This window comes from Schistocerca piceifrons, chromosome 3 (genome assembly GCF_021461385.2).
Source record: "Schistocerca piceifrons isolate TAMUIC-IGC-003096 chromosome 3, iqSchPice1.1, whole genome shotgun sequence".
Classification (NCBI taxonomy): Eukaryota; Metazoa; Arthropoda; class Insecta; order Orthoptera; family Acrididae; genus Schistocerca; species Schistocerca piceifrons.
Window position 1 is genome coordinate 416,060,907 of NC_060140.1, and position 19,980 is coordinate 416,080,886.

At 38.7% G+C, this 19,980-nt stretch overlaps 1 protein-coding gene across 2 annotated transcripts in view; it reads right to left on the reverse strand.

The window, feature by feature from the left end:
• The window catches only part of LOC124790106 (coronin-7), a 238,154-nt gene that overhangs the window by 115,943 nt on the left and 102,231 nt on the right, over positions 1 to 19,980 (reverse strand). For both annotated transcript variants that reach the window (XM_047257676.1, XM_047257675.1), the window contains one exon: positions 2,682 to 2,795. In XM_047257676.1, the coding sequence (XP_047113632.1) occupies positions 2,682 to 2,795 (114 nt within the window). The remainder of the gene's footprint in view (positions 1 to 2,681; positions 2,796 to 19,980) is intronic.

Consider the following 19,980-nt stretch of genomic DNA (forward strand, 5'->3'; position numbering starts at 1 on the left):
ACACATTCATGCAAATGCAACTCACACATAAATGACCACTATCTCTGGCTGCCAAGGCCAGATTATCAGCAACTGCGGATGATGGGGGAAGCAGTCTGGATGGTGGAGTAATAACAAGGTGGGGAGGGGCAGGGATAGTATGGAAGGCGTGGGGAATGGTAAAGAGCTGCTTGTCGGAGTTTAAAGGGACAAGGTTGAGAGAGGGTAGAGCAGCTTGTTGCAATCGAAAGTTTAAACAGCAGTGTGGATGAGGGCTGGGGACTGGAAAAAGACAGAATTAAAAAGGCTGTGGGTGTGCTTGTGGATGAGAAGGCTGTGTAGTGTTGGAATGGAATGGAAATAGGGAAGGGGACAGGCGGCTGAAGGGCAATGACTAATGAAAGTTGAGGGCAGGAGGGTTACAGGAACTTAGCATATACCGCAGGGAGTGTGTTGCTAGGAATAATCCAGAAGGCACAGGCTGTGAAGCAGTCATTAAAATGAAGAACATTGTGTTGGATAGCATGGTCAGTAACTGGATGGTCCAGCTGTTTATTGGCCATTCCAGCAGACAGGCACCTTGTTGACTGCCATGCCTTCATAGAACGAAGCAGTGGTTGCAGTTTAGCTTGCAGATCACATGACTGGTTTCAGGTATAGCCCTGCCTTTGATGGGATAGGTGGCGCTTGTGACCACATCGAGGTCCATTACAGGGATATGAGCCAATGGGTTGGGAGCAGGGGCTGTGCAGGGATGGAAAAGGATTTTACATAGGTTTGGTGGGTGGCAGAATACCACTGTAGGAGGGGTGGGGGCACAGCAGGTAGGACATTCCTCATTCCATGCACAGTGAGAGGTAAACCCCCCCCCCCCCCCCCCCCAACCAGTTGCTCGCAGTCTGGTCTCGACAGCCAGAGACAGTGGTCATTTGTTTGTGAGCTGCATTTGCATGAAGGTGTTTGTGCATATGTTCCCTATTTCATAAGAAAGTCTTCTGGCTGAAAGTTTACATATTTAGCAGTCTTTTTGTTGTGCATGTCTGTAACTCAAAATCTTCATTATATTGTGAGTAGCAATCTATCACTTTCATAATATAGTCACTGTGAGCATCACTGATACAATCGCCATCAATGAGGTAGTACATAGTAGAAGCTTCCGTGTGTGAAAGCGTTACTCTCACAACATGAAGGGAAATGAAATGAAGATATAAAACTTTTATTCATAAAAAGAATAGATTAAAAAACTTCAAAAGAGAATAACGTACAAGTGCATCCTAAAACAATATTCTTACACTGGAGTAAGAGTAATCAGAAATATCCATTGTGTTGATACATGGGTTACTGGTGATGGTTCAAGAATAAGAATTTTAATCCTGGGCAGTAAACATATCACTTAATGAAATATGCAGTTAATAACATGGTCTCAATGAGTAAGAAACATAGAATTGTTAATATTTATTCACCTGTGTTTCTGGTTCAAGTTGCAGGAGATAGTGGGCATATGTGCTTAACGTGTGTTTGCTTGGGTGAAAGTGTGCATATTCTCTTTTGGCCAAAAGCTAAATGTGTACTGCAAGTGCCTCTCTGCAACTCAATGTGTCACCTTTATGGTGGGTAGCAATCTACCTTTCACCTAATAACGTAGATACTCCAACCTAGAGTTTCCATTGTTTGATTCTGTTGTAAATAAATAAATAAATAGAAGTTTCTAAATTTTACAGATTCAAATTTCAATAGGCTCCCAATAGAAATGGATAATGTGTGTTACATACCATGGGTCTTGAGAGCTGAGATGAAAAGATTCCTTGCAGTTTTTCGTACTTTGTGCATGAGCTCGTCACAGCTATTTAGAGCCTTTTGCTATGTTTCAGACTGGTGTCTATCAAATGTGACAAAACTTTTGATGTTCATATCATATTCTCGATCAGTGCATAATTTAATGCACAATGGGATCACTATCACTTTCATATAATACTATAGTGCCTAGTATCAGACATGCATGTACGGTCTACATTACAAACTTACAGAACTTGAGTGAATTCAGAAGGTAACAGACCAATGGTTGTCAGAGCTAAATCAGTGTTAGTTTATGTAATTCAAAATACATGTTAAAAATCAATGTTAACTATGTATGAAACAGAAAATAAATGTCTATTTTCAGTTAACAGAGAAAGAAAACTGAAGTGGGCTGCCACACATGTTAACAAAAAAAAAGGGGACCAATCTCTGGATTCATGAATTTTCAAAATGGTCCTCCGGCATGAAAAATGGGAAGATGGGAAAAAGAGAAAGTTAAATGAAGAGATAGGTGCTGGACAGATGTAAAATTTATTCTAAGCAGTGCATTAAGGAGAAAAAAGTGGAAGTAACAGACTCTAATGGTTTACAACAATTAAATTTTCTATTGTCTATACATCCTCAACTGTTCTGACTTTGCTCATGGAAGATCAATTGTTGTTTCAAACAATTATTTCTCCACATTGTTATGTATCGCTCACGAACTGTGCCGTAAAAGCCAGAAAACTATTCACTGCATGAAAATGTGACAAACAATTGATGAAAACAGTTCTTAATAGTACAGTAAATGTCAAATGACATTGGGCTTCCTGATTGTTTTGAACAACATCATTTAAAAACTAATTATGTCAAAGAAGAGAAACAAATGAAAAAGATTAACAGTATTTTTGCATGCCAACACATACCATGAAATCCATCACATTCACCAGAAATCTGTCTGCTGACATTGCGTATGTTCTCAATATGTGTTGACTTGTGCAAAGGGGTGCCTTTCAAATGCCGGAATTTTGATACACGGCCTGAAAAAGGAAACATACAGAGCACAAACTAGTAACATAGTCCACATAATAAATTTCATAAACATTTGCAGGGTTACTGTAGCTTTTCAGAATACACAAATAAGCTATTTTCTTTAGTTTTACCAGTGAAATGCATTAAAATTGCCAAAGGACAGTACTGGAAGCCATAAAAGACATATAAACAGTAGTATTAGCCATAAAAGACGTATAAAAAGTAATATCAGTTGTTCACTTCAATACCATACACTGAGAACTTGCAGGAGATGTAGGATGGTAATACAGAGTGCCATATTGGTATGCAATGTTTAACAAAACAGCATCTAGAGTGATCACATTACTAAAGGACCAAACTGTGATGGCACATTAATGTATGATTTCTTGACCTTGAACTGTCTTTACACTGGTAAGTTTAATCAGTAATGATCAACTCTTTAATAATGACCTGAATTACAGATATGATCTGCCATTAAGATAAAAAAATGTTATGTATATACAAGGACTGACACATTAAAAAAATGAAAGTTATGTTACAAATTCATGTCCTTACAAAATTAATCAATTAGTGATGATACACTGAAGGTGGCTCTGTAAATTAATTGCCCATAAATGAATCACTAATTAGGCATACTCTAAAGTAAAGTTGAAATGAGTTTGTAAGGTCGCGATCAATATTAAGTCTGAAAGTCTGACATGCAAGGGGAATTAATGACAGCAGAATTACATACCTGCACAATAACAGTCTACATAACATCTAATGCAGACTTCAACTTCATTAATCCTAGGCAATTCAACTCTAAGATTATCAAGATTGTATTGGGAAATTTCAACAGCAGAAGCACAAGCTGAGGCTATGAAACTACAGACAAGAATGGTGAAGAGCTGAAAAGCTGGGTGGAAAAGGAAGGCATGAAACTCAAACACTATCCAAAGTTGAGCAATCTTTTCCATGTGGAGTGCTGTAACTGGATGAATATTTTTATTAGTTCACAAGCAGCTTAACATGTGGTAAAAAAAGCTGAGGAACCAACACCAAAAATACAGCACAATTCTAATAACATGGGCAACAGTTACAATTATCAACCTAGAAGAAGTTGCCTGTAAACAACAATTTAACTTCAGATATTTGTGCTGGGAAAGTTTCTCAAAAGAAATGGGCAATGAAGTTGCAAAATGTTAAGTGACTCCAAAATTGTATAGGCTTTCACATTTGTAGAGGAAAAAATCTCTCTAAAGAACATACCTTGTGTGCACAGAACACAATATATATCCACCCTCAATCAAGACAGACTACTTAAGACTTTCAAGGTAAATATGAAAGAGACCCACTTTCTGAAGACACCATTCAAACAGGTGAAGAACTGAGGAAATATACAGCAGAGTGCAGAAGGGAAATATTGATCAAATCTTTTAGCTGATACAGATAAATTCAAAACAGTATAAGTGCATGGAAAATAATTGAAAAATTTAGCAATGATCCTAAAAAACCATCAGAGCAATTAGTAATGCCACATGAAATGGCTCACCAACTATTTCAGATCGCTGAACAAAATTTGATAGTCAAAAGGAGCAGCATATTTATGCGTGTCCTGTGCAGAATGAGCTGGGGAATTATTGGGGAGACAATTATTGGGGATAAAAACACCTGTCAGGCGACTTCCCATACTTCCATAACTTTGTCTTCAGATTCAAGTATGAGTAGTATTCTCCTGTTATAGCTTGTCTTTTACATGCATAATGTTTTAGCACCAAGCCATGGCAGTTCCAAAAAGGCACACAGCGTCACCTCATTACCTGATGGTTGAATCTTCATCTTTTTCAGGTGGTTGTAAATTCACCTGTTTTCATGCTTGCTTTGTTCCTTTGTCTCATAGTCAGGTGAAACCCAATATTCATACATGGAAAATAGGAGACTAAAGAAGTCATCTGGATTGGCTACTACCTCAGTTCAGCAGGACTTTTCATTGTGTGTGAGCAGTTTTGGAACTGGTAAGTGGTAGCTCTGTCATTTTCAAAATGTCATGCAAGATGCTGAAAACTGATCTTGAAGAGATTTAACTTTTTCCACTATCACCTCAATTTTGATATGCCAGTCATCAAGTAACACTTCTCGTACAATTCCCAATTCTTCACAGAGAGTTTATCTGACATTTGATTCTTCAACATCTGACGTTGTTAGACCACACTGGAAATGTCTGTGCACCTAATCAGTGTCATATGATGGCACATTATAACTGTACACTTCCGTGTACACAGCAGTTACTTAGCTGCAACAGCAACTTTATTTCCCTTCAAAAGAAGAAGATAAAGTACTGAAAAATATTTGATCAATGGACTGTGTCATTTTGTTTTGGCTCCTCTAGCAGCATTCTACAGTATTGTGGTGCAGTAATCTCAGTGTGTATCAGAACTGCTGATACACATCTGCAAATAAATATAAAAATCAATTACTTAATTTTATTTTATGAAGGTGATAATTAAAGCTTTATGACTACCCATCACAAACAACTCATTTTGTACTGACTGTATTCAGACAGATTCAAAATGTTCCACAAATGAACGTAATACATATTATCAAATGCGTAGAATAATAACATAGTACTTTCCTTGATGAACAGTGGATAATTCTCATCAATATTCATACACAAGAGCTGTAAAATATAATAGAAGCAGATGGAAAATGTGCACATTTATTTACTTATTTTGGCTTAAAATCTCTTTTCCCAGCAAAGTTTCTCTTAGAATAATTCTTTGAAAGTCCCAAATAGTTTCAAATCCATGAGTCACCTATTAGATAGTTTTGCACCGACAAGAACATCTGATTATTACTAAGTAACAACACAGACACAAATGTAGAAATATGTGATTTAGGTATTTTCATAATTAACTTGAAAGGGACAGCAGAGTTGCACTGAGTATACAAATATTGTCAAAAGCTGTGGAGCATGCAGTGTAGTGCAGCAGTTAACATTGCTGCCTGGTGTACTGCAGGCTGCCACTTAAAATCTGACCTTCTGCTATTATTTGTTATTTAGTACTTGTAATTTCGTTATCAGGATAACACCGTTATCAGGATAACACCGTTATCAGAAGAAAGAAAACTGATGTTCTACAGATAGGAGCGTGGAATGTTAGATCCCTTAATCAGGCAGGTTGGTTAGAAAATTTAAAAATGGAAATGTATATGTTAATGTTAGATATAGTGGGAATTAGTGAAGTTCGGATGGCAAGAGGAACAAGACTTCTGGTCAGGTGAATACAGAGTTATAAATACAAAATCAAATGGGGGTAATGCAGGAATAGGTCTAACAATGAATAAAAAATTGGAGCATTGATAAGCTACTGCGAACAGCATAGTGAATGCATTATTGTAGCAAGATAGATGTGAAGCTCACGCCTACCATAGTAGTACAAGTTTATATGCCAACTAGCTCCGCAGATGGTGAAGAGACTGAAGGTATGTGAGATGTGATGAAAGAAATTATTCAGATGGTTAAGGAAGACAAAAGTTAATAGTCACTTATAGTAGGGAAACGAAGAGAGGGGAAATTAATAGGTGAATATGGAATGGGGGTAGGGAATGAAAGAGGAAGCCGCCTGGTAGAATTTTGCACAGAGCATAACGTAATCACACCTAACACTTGGTTTCAGAATCATGAAAAAAGGTTGTATACATGGAAGAGGCATGGAGACACTGGAAGGTTTCACACAGATTATATCATGGTAAGACAGAGATTTAGGAACCACGTTTTAAATTGTAAGACATTTCCACAGGCAGATGTGGACTCTGACCACAATCTATTGGTTAGGAACTATAGATTAAAACTGAAGAAACTGCAAAAACGTGGGAATTTAAGGAGATAGAACCTGGATAAATTGAAAGAACTAGAGGTTGCAGAGGGTTTCAGAGAGAGCATTGTGGAATGATTGACAGGAACAGGGGAATGAAATACAGTTGAAAAAGAATGGGTAGCTTTGAGAGATGAAATAATGATGGCAGCAGAAGATCAAGTAGGTAAAAAGATGAGGACTAGTAGAAATCCTTGGGTAACAGAAGAGATATTGAATGTAATTGATGAAGGGAAAATATATAAAAAAAAGCAGTAAATGAAGCAGGTGCAAACAATACAAACGTCTCAAAAATGAGATCGCCAGAAAGTGCAAAGTGGCTAAGCAAGGATGGCTAGAGGACAAATGTAAGGATATAGAGGCATATATCACTAGGGGTAAGATAGATACTGCCTATAGGAAAATTACAGATACCTTTGGAAAAAAGAGAACCGCTTGTATAAATATCAAGAGTTCAGATGGAAAACCAGTTCTAAGCAAAGAAGGGAAAGCAGAAAGGTGGAAGGAGTATATAGAGAGCCTACACAAGGGCAATGTACTTGAGGGCAATATTACGGAAATGGAAGAGGATGTAGATGACGATGAAATGGGAGATATGATACTGCGTGAAGAATTTGACTGAGCACTAAAACACCTAAGTAAAAAAAAAAAGGTCCCCAGGAATAGACACAATCCATTAGAACTACTGATAGCCTTAGGAGAGCCAGCCATAACAAAATTCTACTATCTGGTGAGCAAGATGTATGAGATAGGTGAAATACCCTCAGACATCAAGAAGAATATAATAATTCCAATCCCAAAGAAAGTAGATACTGACAGGTGAGAAAATTACCGAACTACCAGTTTAATAAGTCATGGCTGCAGAATACTAACATGAATTCTTTACAGACGAACGGAAACCAGGTAGAAGCTGATCTCGGGGAAGATCAGTTTGTATTCTGTAGAAATGTTGGAAAACACAAGGCAATATTGACCCTACAACTTATTTGTATTTGTATTTATCCTGTGGATCACATATTGTACAAAGTACACATGATATAGGACAAGTCATTTTTCTTAACAAATATGTAGTTTGGAGAAAAAAATAGGCAATGGACTGCCATTTAAAAAATGTACACAAAATTGTTCATTGATGAATATAGTAACTTCACATACAGAGAATACAAACAATTTACATGGGGAACTAAGAAACATGTAGGCAATGTAGTGCTACTTTAAATTTACACAAATAATCACTGAGATTACAGAATAGTGAAAATGTCAACTGGAAACACAACAGAAGGACAATGTCATTTAAAAACTACATTAAACATGAAATTATCTTGGAAGACATATTAAGGAAAGGCAAACCCGTGTTTCTAGGATTTGTAGACTTAGAGAAAGTTTTTGATAATGCTGACTGGAATATTCCCTTTCAAATTCTGCAGGTGGCAGGGGTAAAATACAGGGAGCAAAACGCTATTTACAATTAGTACAGAAACCAGACTGCAGTTATAAAAATCAAGGGGCATGGAAGGGAAGCAGTGGTTGGGAAGGAAGTGAGACAGTGTTGTAGCCTCTCCTCAATGTATTCAATCTGTATATTGAGCAAGCAGTATAGGAAACAAAAGAGAAATTTGGAGCAGGAATTAAAATCCATGGAGAAGAAATAAAAACTTTGAGGTTTGCCGATGACATTCTGATTCTGTTAAGAGACAACAAAGGACCTGGAAGAGCAGATGAACAGAACGGATAATGTATTGAAAGGAGGATGTAAGATGAACATCAACAAAAGCAAAATGAGGATAATGGAATGTAATCAAATTAAATCAGGTGATGCTAAGAGAATCAGATTAGGAAATGAGACGCTTAAAGTAACAGATGAGTTTTGCCATTTGGGGAGCAAAATAACTGATGATAGTTGAAGTAGAGAGGATATAAAATGTAGACTAGCAAAAGCATTTCTGAAGGAGAGAAGTTTGTTAACATCGAGTATAGATTTAATTGTCAGGAAGTCTTTTCTAAAAGTATTTGTATGGAGTGTAGCCATGTATGGATGTGAAATATGGATGATAAACAGTTTAGACAAGAAGAGAATAGAAGCTTTCGAAATGTAGTGCTACAGAAGAATGCTAAAGATTAGATAGGTAGATCATGTAACCAACAAAGAGGTACTGAATAGAATTGGGGAGAAGAGGAATTTGTGGCACAACTTGGCTAGAAGGAATCGGTCGGTAGGATACATTCTGAAGCACCAAGAGATCACCAGTTTAGTATTGGAGGGAAGTGTGGAGGGTAAAAATCATAGAGCGAGACCAAGAGATGAATACACTAAGCAGATTCAGAAGGATGTAGTCTGCAGTAGTTACTCGGAGATGAAGAAGTTGCACAGGATAGAGCATCATGGAGAGCTGCATCAAACCAGTCTCCAGGCTGAAGACCACAACAGCACACAATACCTGGTAAGGTATTGAGAGATCATATGTTTGTATATTCTGGAATATTCCATGTCTGCATAAATACCAGCATTCTGGAATACTTGAAGTTTATATAAATAGTTGCCCTCTCATTCCAGGGGGTCACTTCTTTACTGAGTGTGTGGTGGCATCAGTAATAAACATGCTTCCATTGCCAAGTGCTTCATTTTATTGATGACCCTTGCCTTCAGATTTGGATTTGATTGTAGTTTCAGCATGACATTATAACCAACAGAATACAATGGTGTTCTCGTGTGTGGGTGTGGGTGTATGTGTGTGTGGGGGTGGTTTGTAGCTCAAGGGTGCTCAACAGCGATGTTATCAGTAACCTTACACATATTAAAGGAAATGTGTGTGTAGTTTGTAGCTTTAGGGTGCTCAACAGCGAGGTTATCAGTAACCTTACATGTATTAAAGGAAATGAATGTGTATAAAATGGCTAAAATTGTCATCACACAGTGCAGAGGAAACCTATAAAATGACAATCGTTCACTCACCCCCACCTCACTCAAGTTGACCCACCCAACCTATCTCACACCCCATACAACAGAGAAAGGGTGAAAGGTGCTATATCTGGGATTAAAACACAAGAAAATGACAGCAGAGCTAAAAGGACGATACAGGGAAATGAGAATGGCTGTCCACTTATAAAAAACATGGACAAGCCAATCAGTCTGTTAACACATTAAGAACATCTGCCTAAAATTTTAGGAAAAAAGTTTGACAAATCACAAAACCTTAAAACTCTCACCACATTCATTTGAATGTGACTTAAAATAGAGAACAGATCTGTCAGCAAATCTGCCACTGTCAGCTGGTGTAAAAATGAAATACCATGTAATAAAACGTGAGGCACAGTGATCTTTAGGCCACAAACATCTCACACTGGAGGTTTTCCTTGTTAGAGCAAGAAGCCATGTGTCATAGGGCTGTGGCCTACGCGAAGATGGGTAAGGAGTATCTCATCTCATCTGCATGGCTGGAAGGAAATACATCATGGTCATGTTGCGTGCTAGACAGAGCTTATGGTCTGTCACTTCCAGCTGTTCATCTTCCCATCGACTCTTGGCTCTGTACCCCAGAGCAAGATGATAAATCTGCATGGCACGGCACACTGAACTGAGGATCACATCACGCCTCCTTGGCTGCTACATCAGGTCTTCTGTTCTCTGCAATACCCTGTGCCCTGCCACCCAGTAGAAAGACACCTCCTTCCCTGCCTTCGTAAGTGGAGAAGGGCGTCCTGGATATCCTGCACTACTTTAGTGGCTGAATACAAGCATTGCAGAGACTGAAGGGCACTGAGAGAGTCAGAACAGATGAGGAATTTAGTAAGTATGGCACATCTCATCTGCTCCAGCACGCTGAAGATCATGGATAATTTATGACTGAATACAGTGAATATGGAGGTAACCGAATATCAAGGGAACGATTCAGGATAACAACAGAGCACCAATGGACACTCCATCTGTGAATACAGCTACACAGTATTTGTGTTCATTTAAGATGTCAGAAAGCATTGTATTAAAAGCAGAAGTGTGAGTGCAATCTCTCCTATACTCCACTAAATCTAAAATACTCTGGGCCTCTGCAGTAACGATGGTGGCAGTAGTTAAAACCCTTGATATGAGCCTGTACATGCCCCACTCCCAGGGACTCCAACACAAACTTCGTGCAGATCCCAAATGTTCTCATTGCCAATGGATAATTGGTGAAGTGGTGTTCAATAGCTGGATGAGCAATGGTATGGTATGCTGGTGAATTGGGAATAGTGAGGAATGCATACACCTGATACACCAAAAGAAGCTGCCACCAGGTGGTAAGTGGTGGTTCATCACCATCAGAACAGAGACTGTGTATAGGGCTGGTCTTGCAAGTGCCCATGGCCAGCCTGATGCCCTCATGGAGTACAGTGTCAATTATCATCAGGTAAGAAGGCCTCGCTGACCCAAACACTGTGCACCCATAGTCCAGCCACGATCACACAAAAGCCATTTTAAACTGAACCAGACATTGCCTGTCCACAACCCAGGACATGCGGTTAACACACTTCAATACTACGGTATATTAATAATTTTTACTTATGGACCGTCTGACAGCAACTGAATAAAACACAATTTTAGTGCCATACGCGTTTCGCCTTTATTTTCTGCAAGGCATCATCAGTGGCCTGGAATATGTACATATGTTAGCTATTTTATTTACATTTTTGTCATTGTGCCTATAGGTTATAAACAGTTCTGGTGATTGGTGTTTCCTATTAAGTAGTAATGTTTTGAACTGTACTTACAGGTTGTGTGGACAATTTCCTACATATTACGCTCCTGTTGCATTTTTGATGTTCTTCTTCTTCTTCTTCTTCTTCTTATGAACGCCAATTTGCGGTTTTTTCCCCATTCCACAATACTATGCACTGAATGCTTGTTTCAAAGCAATGTTTTGGTTTCTGTTGCCGACTGTCAAATGTTTTTGCCAAAGATCGAATGTTATTGCCAAACTTATGTGTGTAACTATTGAAGTATCTGTGGTCTGTTCGTGTATACATTTGTGTGTGTGTGTGTGTGTGTGTGTGTGTGTGTGTGTGTGTGTGTGTGTTTTGGTGTGATATATATTTTTTTGTGCTGTGTGTGTGTGTGTGTGTGTGTGTGTGTGTGTGTGTGTGTGTGTGTGTCTCCAGATGATGTGGGGAAGAGTTTTCTTTTTTTTATTGTTTTTTTTATGTTATCATTTCCTTTACTAAGTGTAGTAGGGAGCCTGTGCTGATGTGTGTGTGTTCATTTATCACATGTTTGTTTTCTGCTATGGCTTTCTGGATGTGGAAGTTGTCTTGCATTTGTATAAGATGTTTGTCATGGTTGCTTGTCCTCATTATTTTCATTTCTTGTTCCATGTTTGTAGGATGATGGTTGTAGTGTTTTAAATGCTCTGCAAATGTGGAATGGTTTGTTTCATACTTCCAACATCTGATATGTTCTTTGTATCTTGTTTGAAAATTTCTGTATGTCATGCCTATGTATACTGCATCACAACTTTGACATTCAAGTTTATATATTCCTGGTTGTTGGAATTTGTCTCTCTTGGTAGCTGGCTGGCTTAGGTGTGATTGAAGGGTTTGCCCAGGCTTGTATGCTATTTTGAAGCCCTGTCTCTTTAGGATGTTTGCAACTCTGTGTGTTAGTTTATGTGTGTAGGTCATGGTGTACCGTCTGGTTCTTTTCTGTGTGGTGGTGTCATTGTGTGTGTTTGGTGAGTGTGTTTGTAAGTTTTCAGCTTGTGAGTTCTTTTGTATTGTGGAACTGTTGTGTTTGTTTTTTATTTGTGTTTTTATTTTTTGATTGAGCTTGTGTACCACATGTGTGTCATACCCGTTGTTCCTAGCTATTTGTATGATTGTACTCATTTCTTGTTCATAGTTTCTCTTGCTGAGTGGGATTCTGTTTAATCTATGTAACATGTGTCTTAGTGCTGCAAGTTTCTGGCTGATGATGTTGGATGTGGAATGTATTATTGTGTCTGTGGCTGTTGGTTTTCTAAAGATGTTAAATGTATGTTTGCCGTTTTCTTTTTTAATTGTAATGTCAAGAAAATTTATTTGATTTTCTTTTTCTTTTTCAAGTGTGAATTTTATGTTCTGATGAGCTTTGTTTATTTCTGAATGGAGTTCATCTATTTTTTCACTTGGCTCATCTACCAGACAAATAATGTCATCCACGTATCTGTACCAATATATGATTTTGAAACTTTCATTTGTGGTTATCTTTTCAAATATCTGATTTTCTAGGTGACTGATGAAAATGTTTGCTAGTGTTCCTGATATTGGGGATCCCATGGGCAGTCCATTAGTTTGTAGATAATACTCTTTCTCAAACAGAAAGTAGTTTTGTTCAGTTGTCAGTCTGAGCATTTCTGTTATTTCTTTTATTGCATCTGTGGTGAGGTTGCTGTGGGATGAGAGATTTTGTTCTATGATTTCTATTGTTTCTGTGATAGGGATGGACGTATACATATTTTCTATATCGAATGAAATCAGTGAGGCTGTGTGTAGTACCTGTATGTTCTGTATGTTTTCTATTAGGTTTCCTGTGTTTATCACTGCTCTGTTGTTTTCTACTTTATAGTGTTTTGTAACTAACTTTTGGAGGTGTTTGGCTATGTGGTATGTTGGGGCTTTCTTGAAGTTGATAGCAGCTCTCATTGGCATTCCGTCTTTATGTACTTTCGGTTGACTGCGGAGTGTCGGTGCTTGTGGGTTTTTCTGTGTTAAGTAGTATTTCTGTTTGTCTGTGAGTGTGTGTTCAATGTTTTTCAGTGTTCGTTTCACATTTGCCTGGAATCGTGTAGTTGGATCTGACTTCAGTTTTACATTTCTCTTGTCTGCTCTTGTTATTAATACGTTATTGTCTGTTAACTTTTGTTTTAACCTTTTCATAGTAGCTGCTTCTGTTTGGTTGTTCTTATTGTGTGTCTGCTGTGTTTGTTTTATTATGCCTTTTATTTCTTCTTTTACTAGTTCTCTTGTCAGTCCTATGTTTATTTCACAATTATTTTGTTGTTCTTCACGTGTAAGGATGTGTTCGGTTTCTACTATGAGCTTTTCTATGTATTGATTGTTCACTTTGCTACATAAAGACGGAATGCCAATGAGAGCTGTTATCAACTTCAAGAAAGCCCCAACATACCACATAGCCAAACACCTCCAAAAGTTAGTTACAAAACACTATAAAGTAGAAAACAACAGAACAGTGATAAACACAGGAAACCTAATAGAAAACATACAGAACATACAGGTACCACACACAGCATCACTGATTTCATTCGATATAGAAAATATGTATACGTCCATCCCTATCACAGAAACAATAGAAATCATAGAACAAAATCTCTCATCCCACAGCAACCTCACCACAGATGCAATAAAAGAAATAACAGAAATGCTCAGACTGACAACTGAACAAAACTACCGTATTTACTCAAATCTAAGCCGCACTTTTTTTCCTGTCTTTGTAATCCAAAAAACTGCCTGCGGCTTAGAATCGAGTGCAAAGCAAGCGGAAGTTCTGAAAAATGTTAGTAGGTGCCGCCACATCTAACTTCTGCCGTCGAATATATGTAGCATGCTTTGTAGACACAAAGATAAATACTGGCGCCAAAACCTCTGCGTCAATAAATAAATTTTAAAAAAGGTGGAAGATGAGCTTTTTTTCTGCGTCCCGAGTTTCGACCATTTTCATACATTATCCAACGAAGTAAATACAAATTCCGTATTGTTCATCTTCGAATGTAGCAGAATTTCATTGTACTACGAAAATACGACTGGCAAGACTGTTTGGGATGTTTGTCAATATGGCCAACTCTACATTCTGAATTTTTTCCTAACTGTGAGAAGAGATGGTTGCTAATAGGAACCTGATGAAATGTGAATCACATGCACTATTCTCTTCACGATAAGAATAATACGAATATAAACATTTTGCCATGTATTCTTTCGTGTTTGCTGCTATCTCATTTAAATCCTGTCTGCCTAATAAACTACGAAACTAGAGCGAGACAACAGCAAACGCGGAAGAATATACGTATCGTGTCATGTTTATATTCGTATTATTTTTATGCCTAATAGTGATACAGTCAGAAATGAAGCACGGCAACTGAATAGATTTTTAAATCTAAGATGACTAATTTCTGTGCAGAATTTGATGTAGTAAAGAAGCGGCCGCAAAGATTTTCAAACGGAGAAAAATTTTCGCCTAACTCTCATTCAGAACATGTTCTATCATACACAGTCTATTATTTGGTTCTTGTTGATCATTATCAAAGAAAGCAGCAGTGTAAGTAACAACAAATAGCAGTCTCTTGCCATTGTTTCGCTAATGAGATGATTCCTCTCTTTTTTTTTTTTTTTTTTTTTAATTGTAAGCGGCAGTAGCGCGCACAAAAGCAAGCCATGCCGCGAGCGGCGACAGGCCGTAAACACGCACTATCAGAATGCGACAAATAGTGCATGACACAGTACAGTAATGCATTTTCAGCTTACAGTGGCGTAAACACCTATAACAAAGAAAACGGCACTTATCAGATCAAAGCAAAATAAGCAATCGATTCAAACCAGACGAAGCACGTGAAAAAGGAAGGGTACCCGTATAAATACTGACGGAGCGCCTGACGCATAGCAATGGCTACCTGGTATATTTTTTTTTTTTTTTTTTTTTTTTTTTTTTTTTTTTTTTTTTTTTTTTTTTTTTTTCCTTTATTTCGAGTCTCATTTTTCAGGTGCGGCTTAGATTCGAGTGCGGCTTAGATTCGAGTAAATACGGTACTTTCCGTTTGAGAAAGAATATTATCTACAAACTAATGGACTGCCCATGTGATCACCAATATCAGGAACACTAGCAAACATTTTCATCAGTCACCTAGAAAATCAGATATTTGATAAGACAACCACAAATGAAAGTTTCAAAATCATATATTGGTACAGATACGTGGATGACATTATTTGTCTGGTAGATGAGCCAAGTCAAAAAAATAGATGAACTCCATTCAGAAATAAACAAAGCTCATCAGAACATAAAATTCACACTTGAAAAAGAAAAAGAAAATCAAATAAATTTTCTTGACATTACAATTAAAAAAGAAAACGGTAAACATACATTTAACATCGTTAGAAAACCAACAGCCACAGACACAATAATACATTCCACATCCAACATCATCAGCGAGAAACTTGCAGCACTAAGACACATGTTACATAGATTAAACAGAATCCCACTCAGCAAGAGAAACTATGAACAAGAAATGAGTACAATCATACAAATAGCTAGGAACAACGGGTATGACACACATGTGGTACACAAGCTCAATCAAAAAATAAAAACACAAATAAAAAACAAACACAACAGTTCCACAATACAAAAGAACTCACAAGCTGAAAACTTACAAACACACTCACCAAACACACACAATGACACCACCACACAGAAAAGAACCAGACGGTACACCATGACCTAGACACATAAACTAACACACAGAGTTGCAAACATCCTAAAGAGACAGGGCTTCAAAATAGCATACAAGCCTGGGCAAACCCTTCAATCACACCTAAGCCAGCCAGCTACCAAGAGAGACAAATTCCAACAATCAGGAATATATAAACTTGAATGTCAAAGTTGTGATGCAGTATACATAGGCATGACATGCAGAAATTTTCAAACAAGATACAAAGAACATATCAGATGTTGGAAGTATGAAACAAACCATTCCACATTTGCAGAGCATTTAAAACACTACGACCATCATCCTACAAACATGGAACAAGAAATGAAAATAATGAGGACAAGCATCCATGACAAACATCTTATACAAATGCAAGAAAACTTCCACATCCAGAAAGCCATAGCAGAAAACAAACATGTGATAAATGAACAAACACACATCAGCACAGGCTCCCTACTACACTTAGTAAAGGAAATGATAACATAAAACAAAAAATAATAAAAAAAATAAAAATAAAAAAAGAAAACTCTTCCCCACATCATCTGGACACACACACACACACACACACACACACACACACACACACACACAGCACAAAAAAATATATATCACACCAAAACACACACACACACACACATATACACAAACGCACACACAAATGCATACACGAACAGACCACAGATACTTCAATAGTTACACACATAAGTTTGGCAATAACATTCGATCTTTGGCAAAAACATTTGATAGTCGGCAACAGAAACCAAAACATTGTTTTGAAACAAGCGTTCAGTGCATAGTGTTGTGGAATGGGGGAAAAAAACGCAAATTGGCGTTCATAAGAAGAAGAAGAACATCAAAAATGCAACAGGAGCGTAATATGTAGGAAATTGTCCACACAACCTGTAAGTACAGTTCAAAACATTACTACTTAATAGGAAATACCAACCACCAGAACTGTTTATAACCTATAGGCACAGTGACAAAAATGTAAATAAAATAGCTAACATATGTACATATTCCAGGCCACTGATGATGCCTTGCAGAAAATAAAGGCGAAACGCGTATGGCACTAAAATTGTGTTTTATTCAGTTGCTGTCAGACGGTCCATAAGTAAAAATTATTAATATACCGTAATATTACACGCAACTGAGGAAGACAGGACTATAAAAGTTGAACACTTCAATACGTTCAGTGCCTTCTGGGCCCTTGCCTTTAAGTCCTTGAGATGTGGTGAGGTGTGGTAACCATGAAGTTTTGAGTCAAAAATAAGGCCCAGAAATCTCACAGAGTCTTTAAAAGGAAGAGTGGTGTCCCATATATGCACATAAGGGGAATTAAAAATATGAAAAGAACAATTAAAATGAACGCACACACACGTTTCTGCTGGAAATGTAAAACTAGTCTTTGTGGCCCAATCCTCCAACTTCTTCACTTGAGGCTGCAACTGACAACTCCCTGTTACGGTATTGCAGGAAGAGAAGAAGACCACAAAATCACCCACACATAAGGAGCATCGGACATAACTCTGTACCATGGACACGACAGTGTTAATGGCTATGTCAAAGAGAGTAGCACTTAAAACTTTGCACTGTATGAAACTATCTGACAGTATGTCACTGCTCTGTACCTAAAAAAGGCATCTGGAAAGGAACGACTGAGTGAAGATGGGGAGATGGTCATGAAAGTCACATTGGCTTGTAGTTGACTGAGAATACTGTGTTGTATGCCTTACTGACGTCAAAAAACACTCCTAAGCAATGCTTGTTATGTAGGAAAGCCTGCTGGATATCCACCACTGGCATGGTCAAGTTGTCAACAGTTGAGCAACATCTTTTGCATCCCTACTGAGAGTGGCTCAGGAGCTGCCTGGTCTCTATTAACCAAGCCAGATGATGGCTGACCATGACGGATCTTTCCACACAGCTCATTACGGTGATGCTCCAACAGCTACTGGGACACATTACACTCTTTCCTGGTTTGAGGAGAGGGATCAAAATTTATTTCCGTCATGAGTCAGGGAATTGGTCTGTCAGCCAAATCAAATTAAAACATTATAAGAGGATTTCCTTGGACGCCGTCTGCAAGTGCTGCTGCACGCTGTTCCAAATTTGGTCGTGACCAGGTGCCATATCATGAGTGTCAGACAGTGCCGGAATCAAGCTCCCACATGGAGAATGGGCAGTGGTAAGACTCAGAATTTTTGAATCTGAAATCCAAAAGCACGTCTCTACAGTCACACAGCAGCAATGGAATACTGGATCCTGGCTAGTGTTGGCAATAGTCATTGCAAAATGCTCTACCATTATCTGAGCAATGTCTCTGGGTGTTGTTTGGAGACACCCCTGTCTCAACAATGGTGCTACAGGTAATTGACTGCCTTTACCCAAAATCCTTATGATGGCTTCCCATACCGTTACAGAACAAATGGAATGATTGCTGGACTCCAGGAACACTTGCCATGACCTTCTCTTGCTCTCCCCGATGACGCACCAAGCCATGGCCCTCTCTAACTGAAAGGCTGCGAGGTTTCCTGCTGTTAGGCGACACTTAAAACACCATATAGCCACACAGCTGATCCGGATTACTGAATGGCACTCAGCAGTCTGCCAAGGGATGGGTTGTGTCCTAAGATGATAGAGGACTTTGGGCGGGGGGGGGGGGGGGGGGGGGGGGGGAGGGGGGGGGGGGGAGAAGAAAGCAACATGGTAGACCACTCATGTAATGAGTTCCAACCACTTTTGGATACGGCCAGGGCATTCAGACACAGCCAGCTGGCTGAACAACGTCCCCCCGCTCTGCTGATCATCAAAGGTGGCCAAGTCCTTTCAGGGAGAGCTCTGAGCTCTGACCGGCAGGTGAATGTGGAGTGGGAAGTGGCCCCTGGAATAAAGTTCGTCAGTGACTTCCCACTGAACAGAGGATCAGAGTCTCCAAGAGCTAGAGAGCAGAAAGAGAGGTTGATGGCTGAGAATAACCCATTAGCAGCACAGAAATGAGTGGGCATGAGACATCATGAGTGTCTCCAAAATCGGACCACGAGGGCAAGTACAGATGAGCCCCACAATGTATGAAGGGGCATTCAAGTCCAATAGTAGGAGAAATGGTCAGAGGAGTTTTTCTGTAAGATCTGTTAGAGCCTAAGAGTCAATTGCATTTGAGGAGGTAAATTAGCCACCAGACAGTGGTCCTAAGACAGGCATGAACTTCCAACTGTGACTACTTGCAGGTCAGTAACCATGGAGAGCGCAAAGGAGTTTTGTGTGTGTGTGTGTGTGTGTGTGTGTGTGTGTGTGTGTGTGACTGTCAGCCCATCCTTACGATGAAGAGAAAAGCCCCATAGCTCAGGGACATCAGACAACTTTAAAAGGCATAGGGGCATTCCTCTGCCTTGAGTTCCAGTTCCTCTACATCTGTTATAAACCCATTAATGTTCCACTGTAGTGTGGGTCCCATCTATCACGAGTTTGTTTTGTTTGTTTTATGGCACAAGAATGACTAGGGTCATACGCACCCATATCAGAACTGTAGAACACAAAAACAAAAACAGGAGTTAAAAATGACTACACGTTAAGCCCATTCCATGGAAGGAAATACAACTAAAAACAGCGACTTTGAGAATGGTCCATAAAATACACCATAGAGAAACGGAGGTCCTGAACTCAAAGATTAAATGTCCTTGACCATATTGCTATGATGGATTAATAATAAAATGCAGTCGACAGCCCGCATGTCGTTCGCTAAAACAGTCGATAATTAGGACGGCAAACATAAATGAGAACATACATGGTTGAAAAAAGGGCATTCTGTAGGGAAATGGTGAATTGTCAAAGGTGATGGCAATGAGCACAAAGTAGTGGGGGGAGCACCACTTAAAAAACAGCGATGGGTGAAAAGG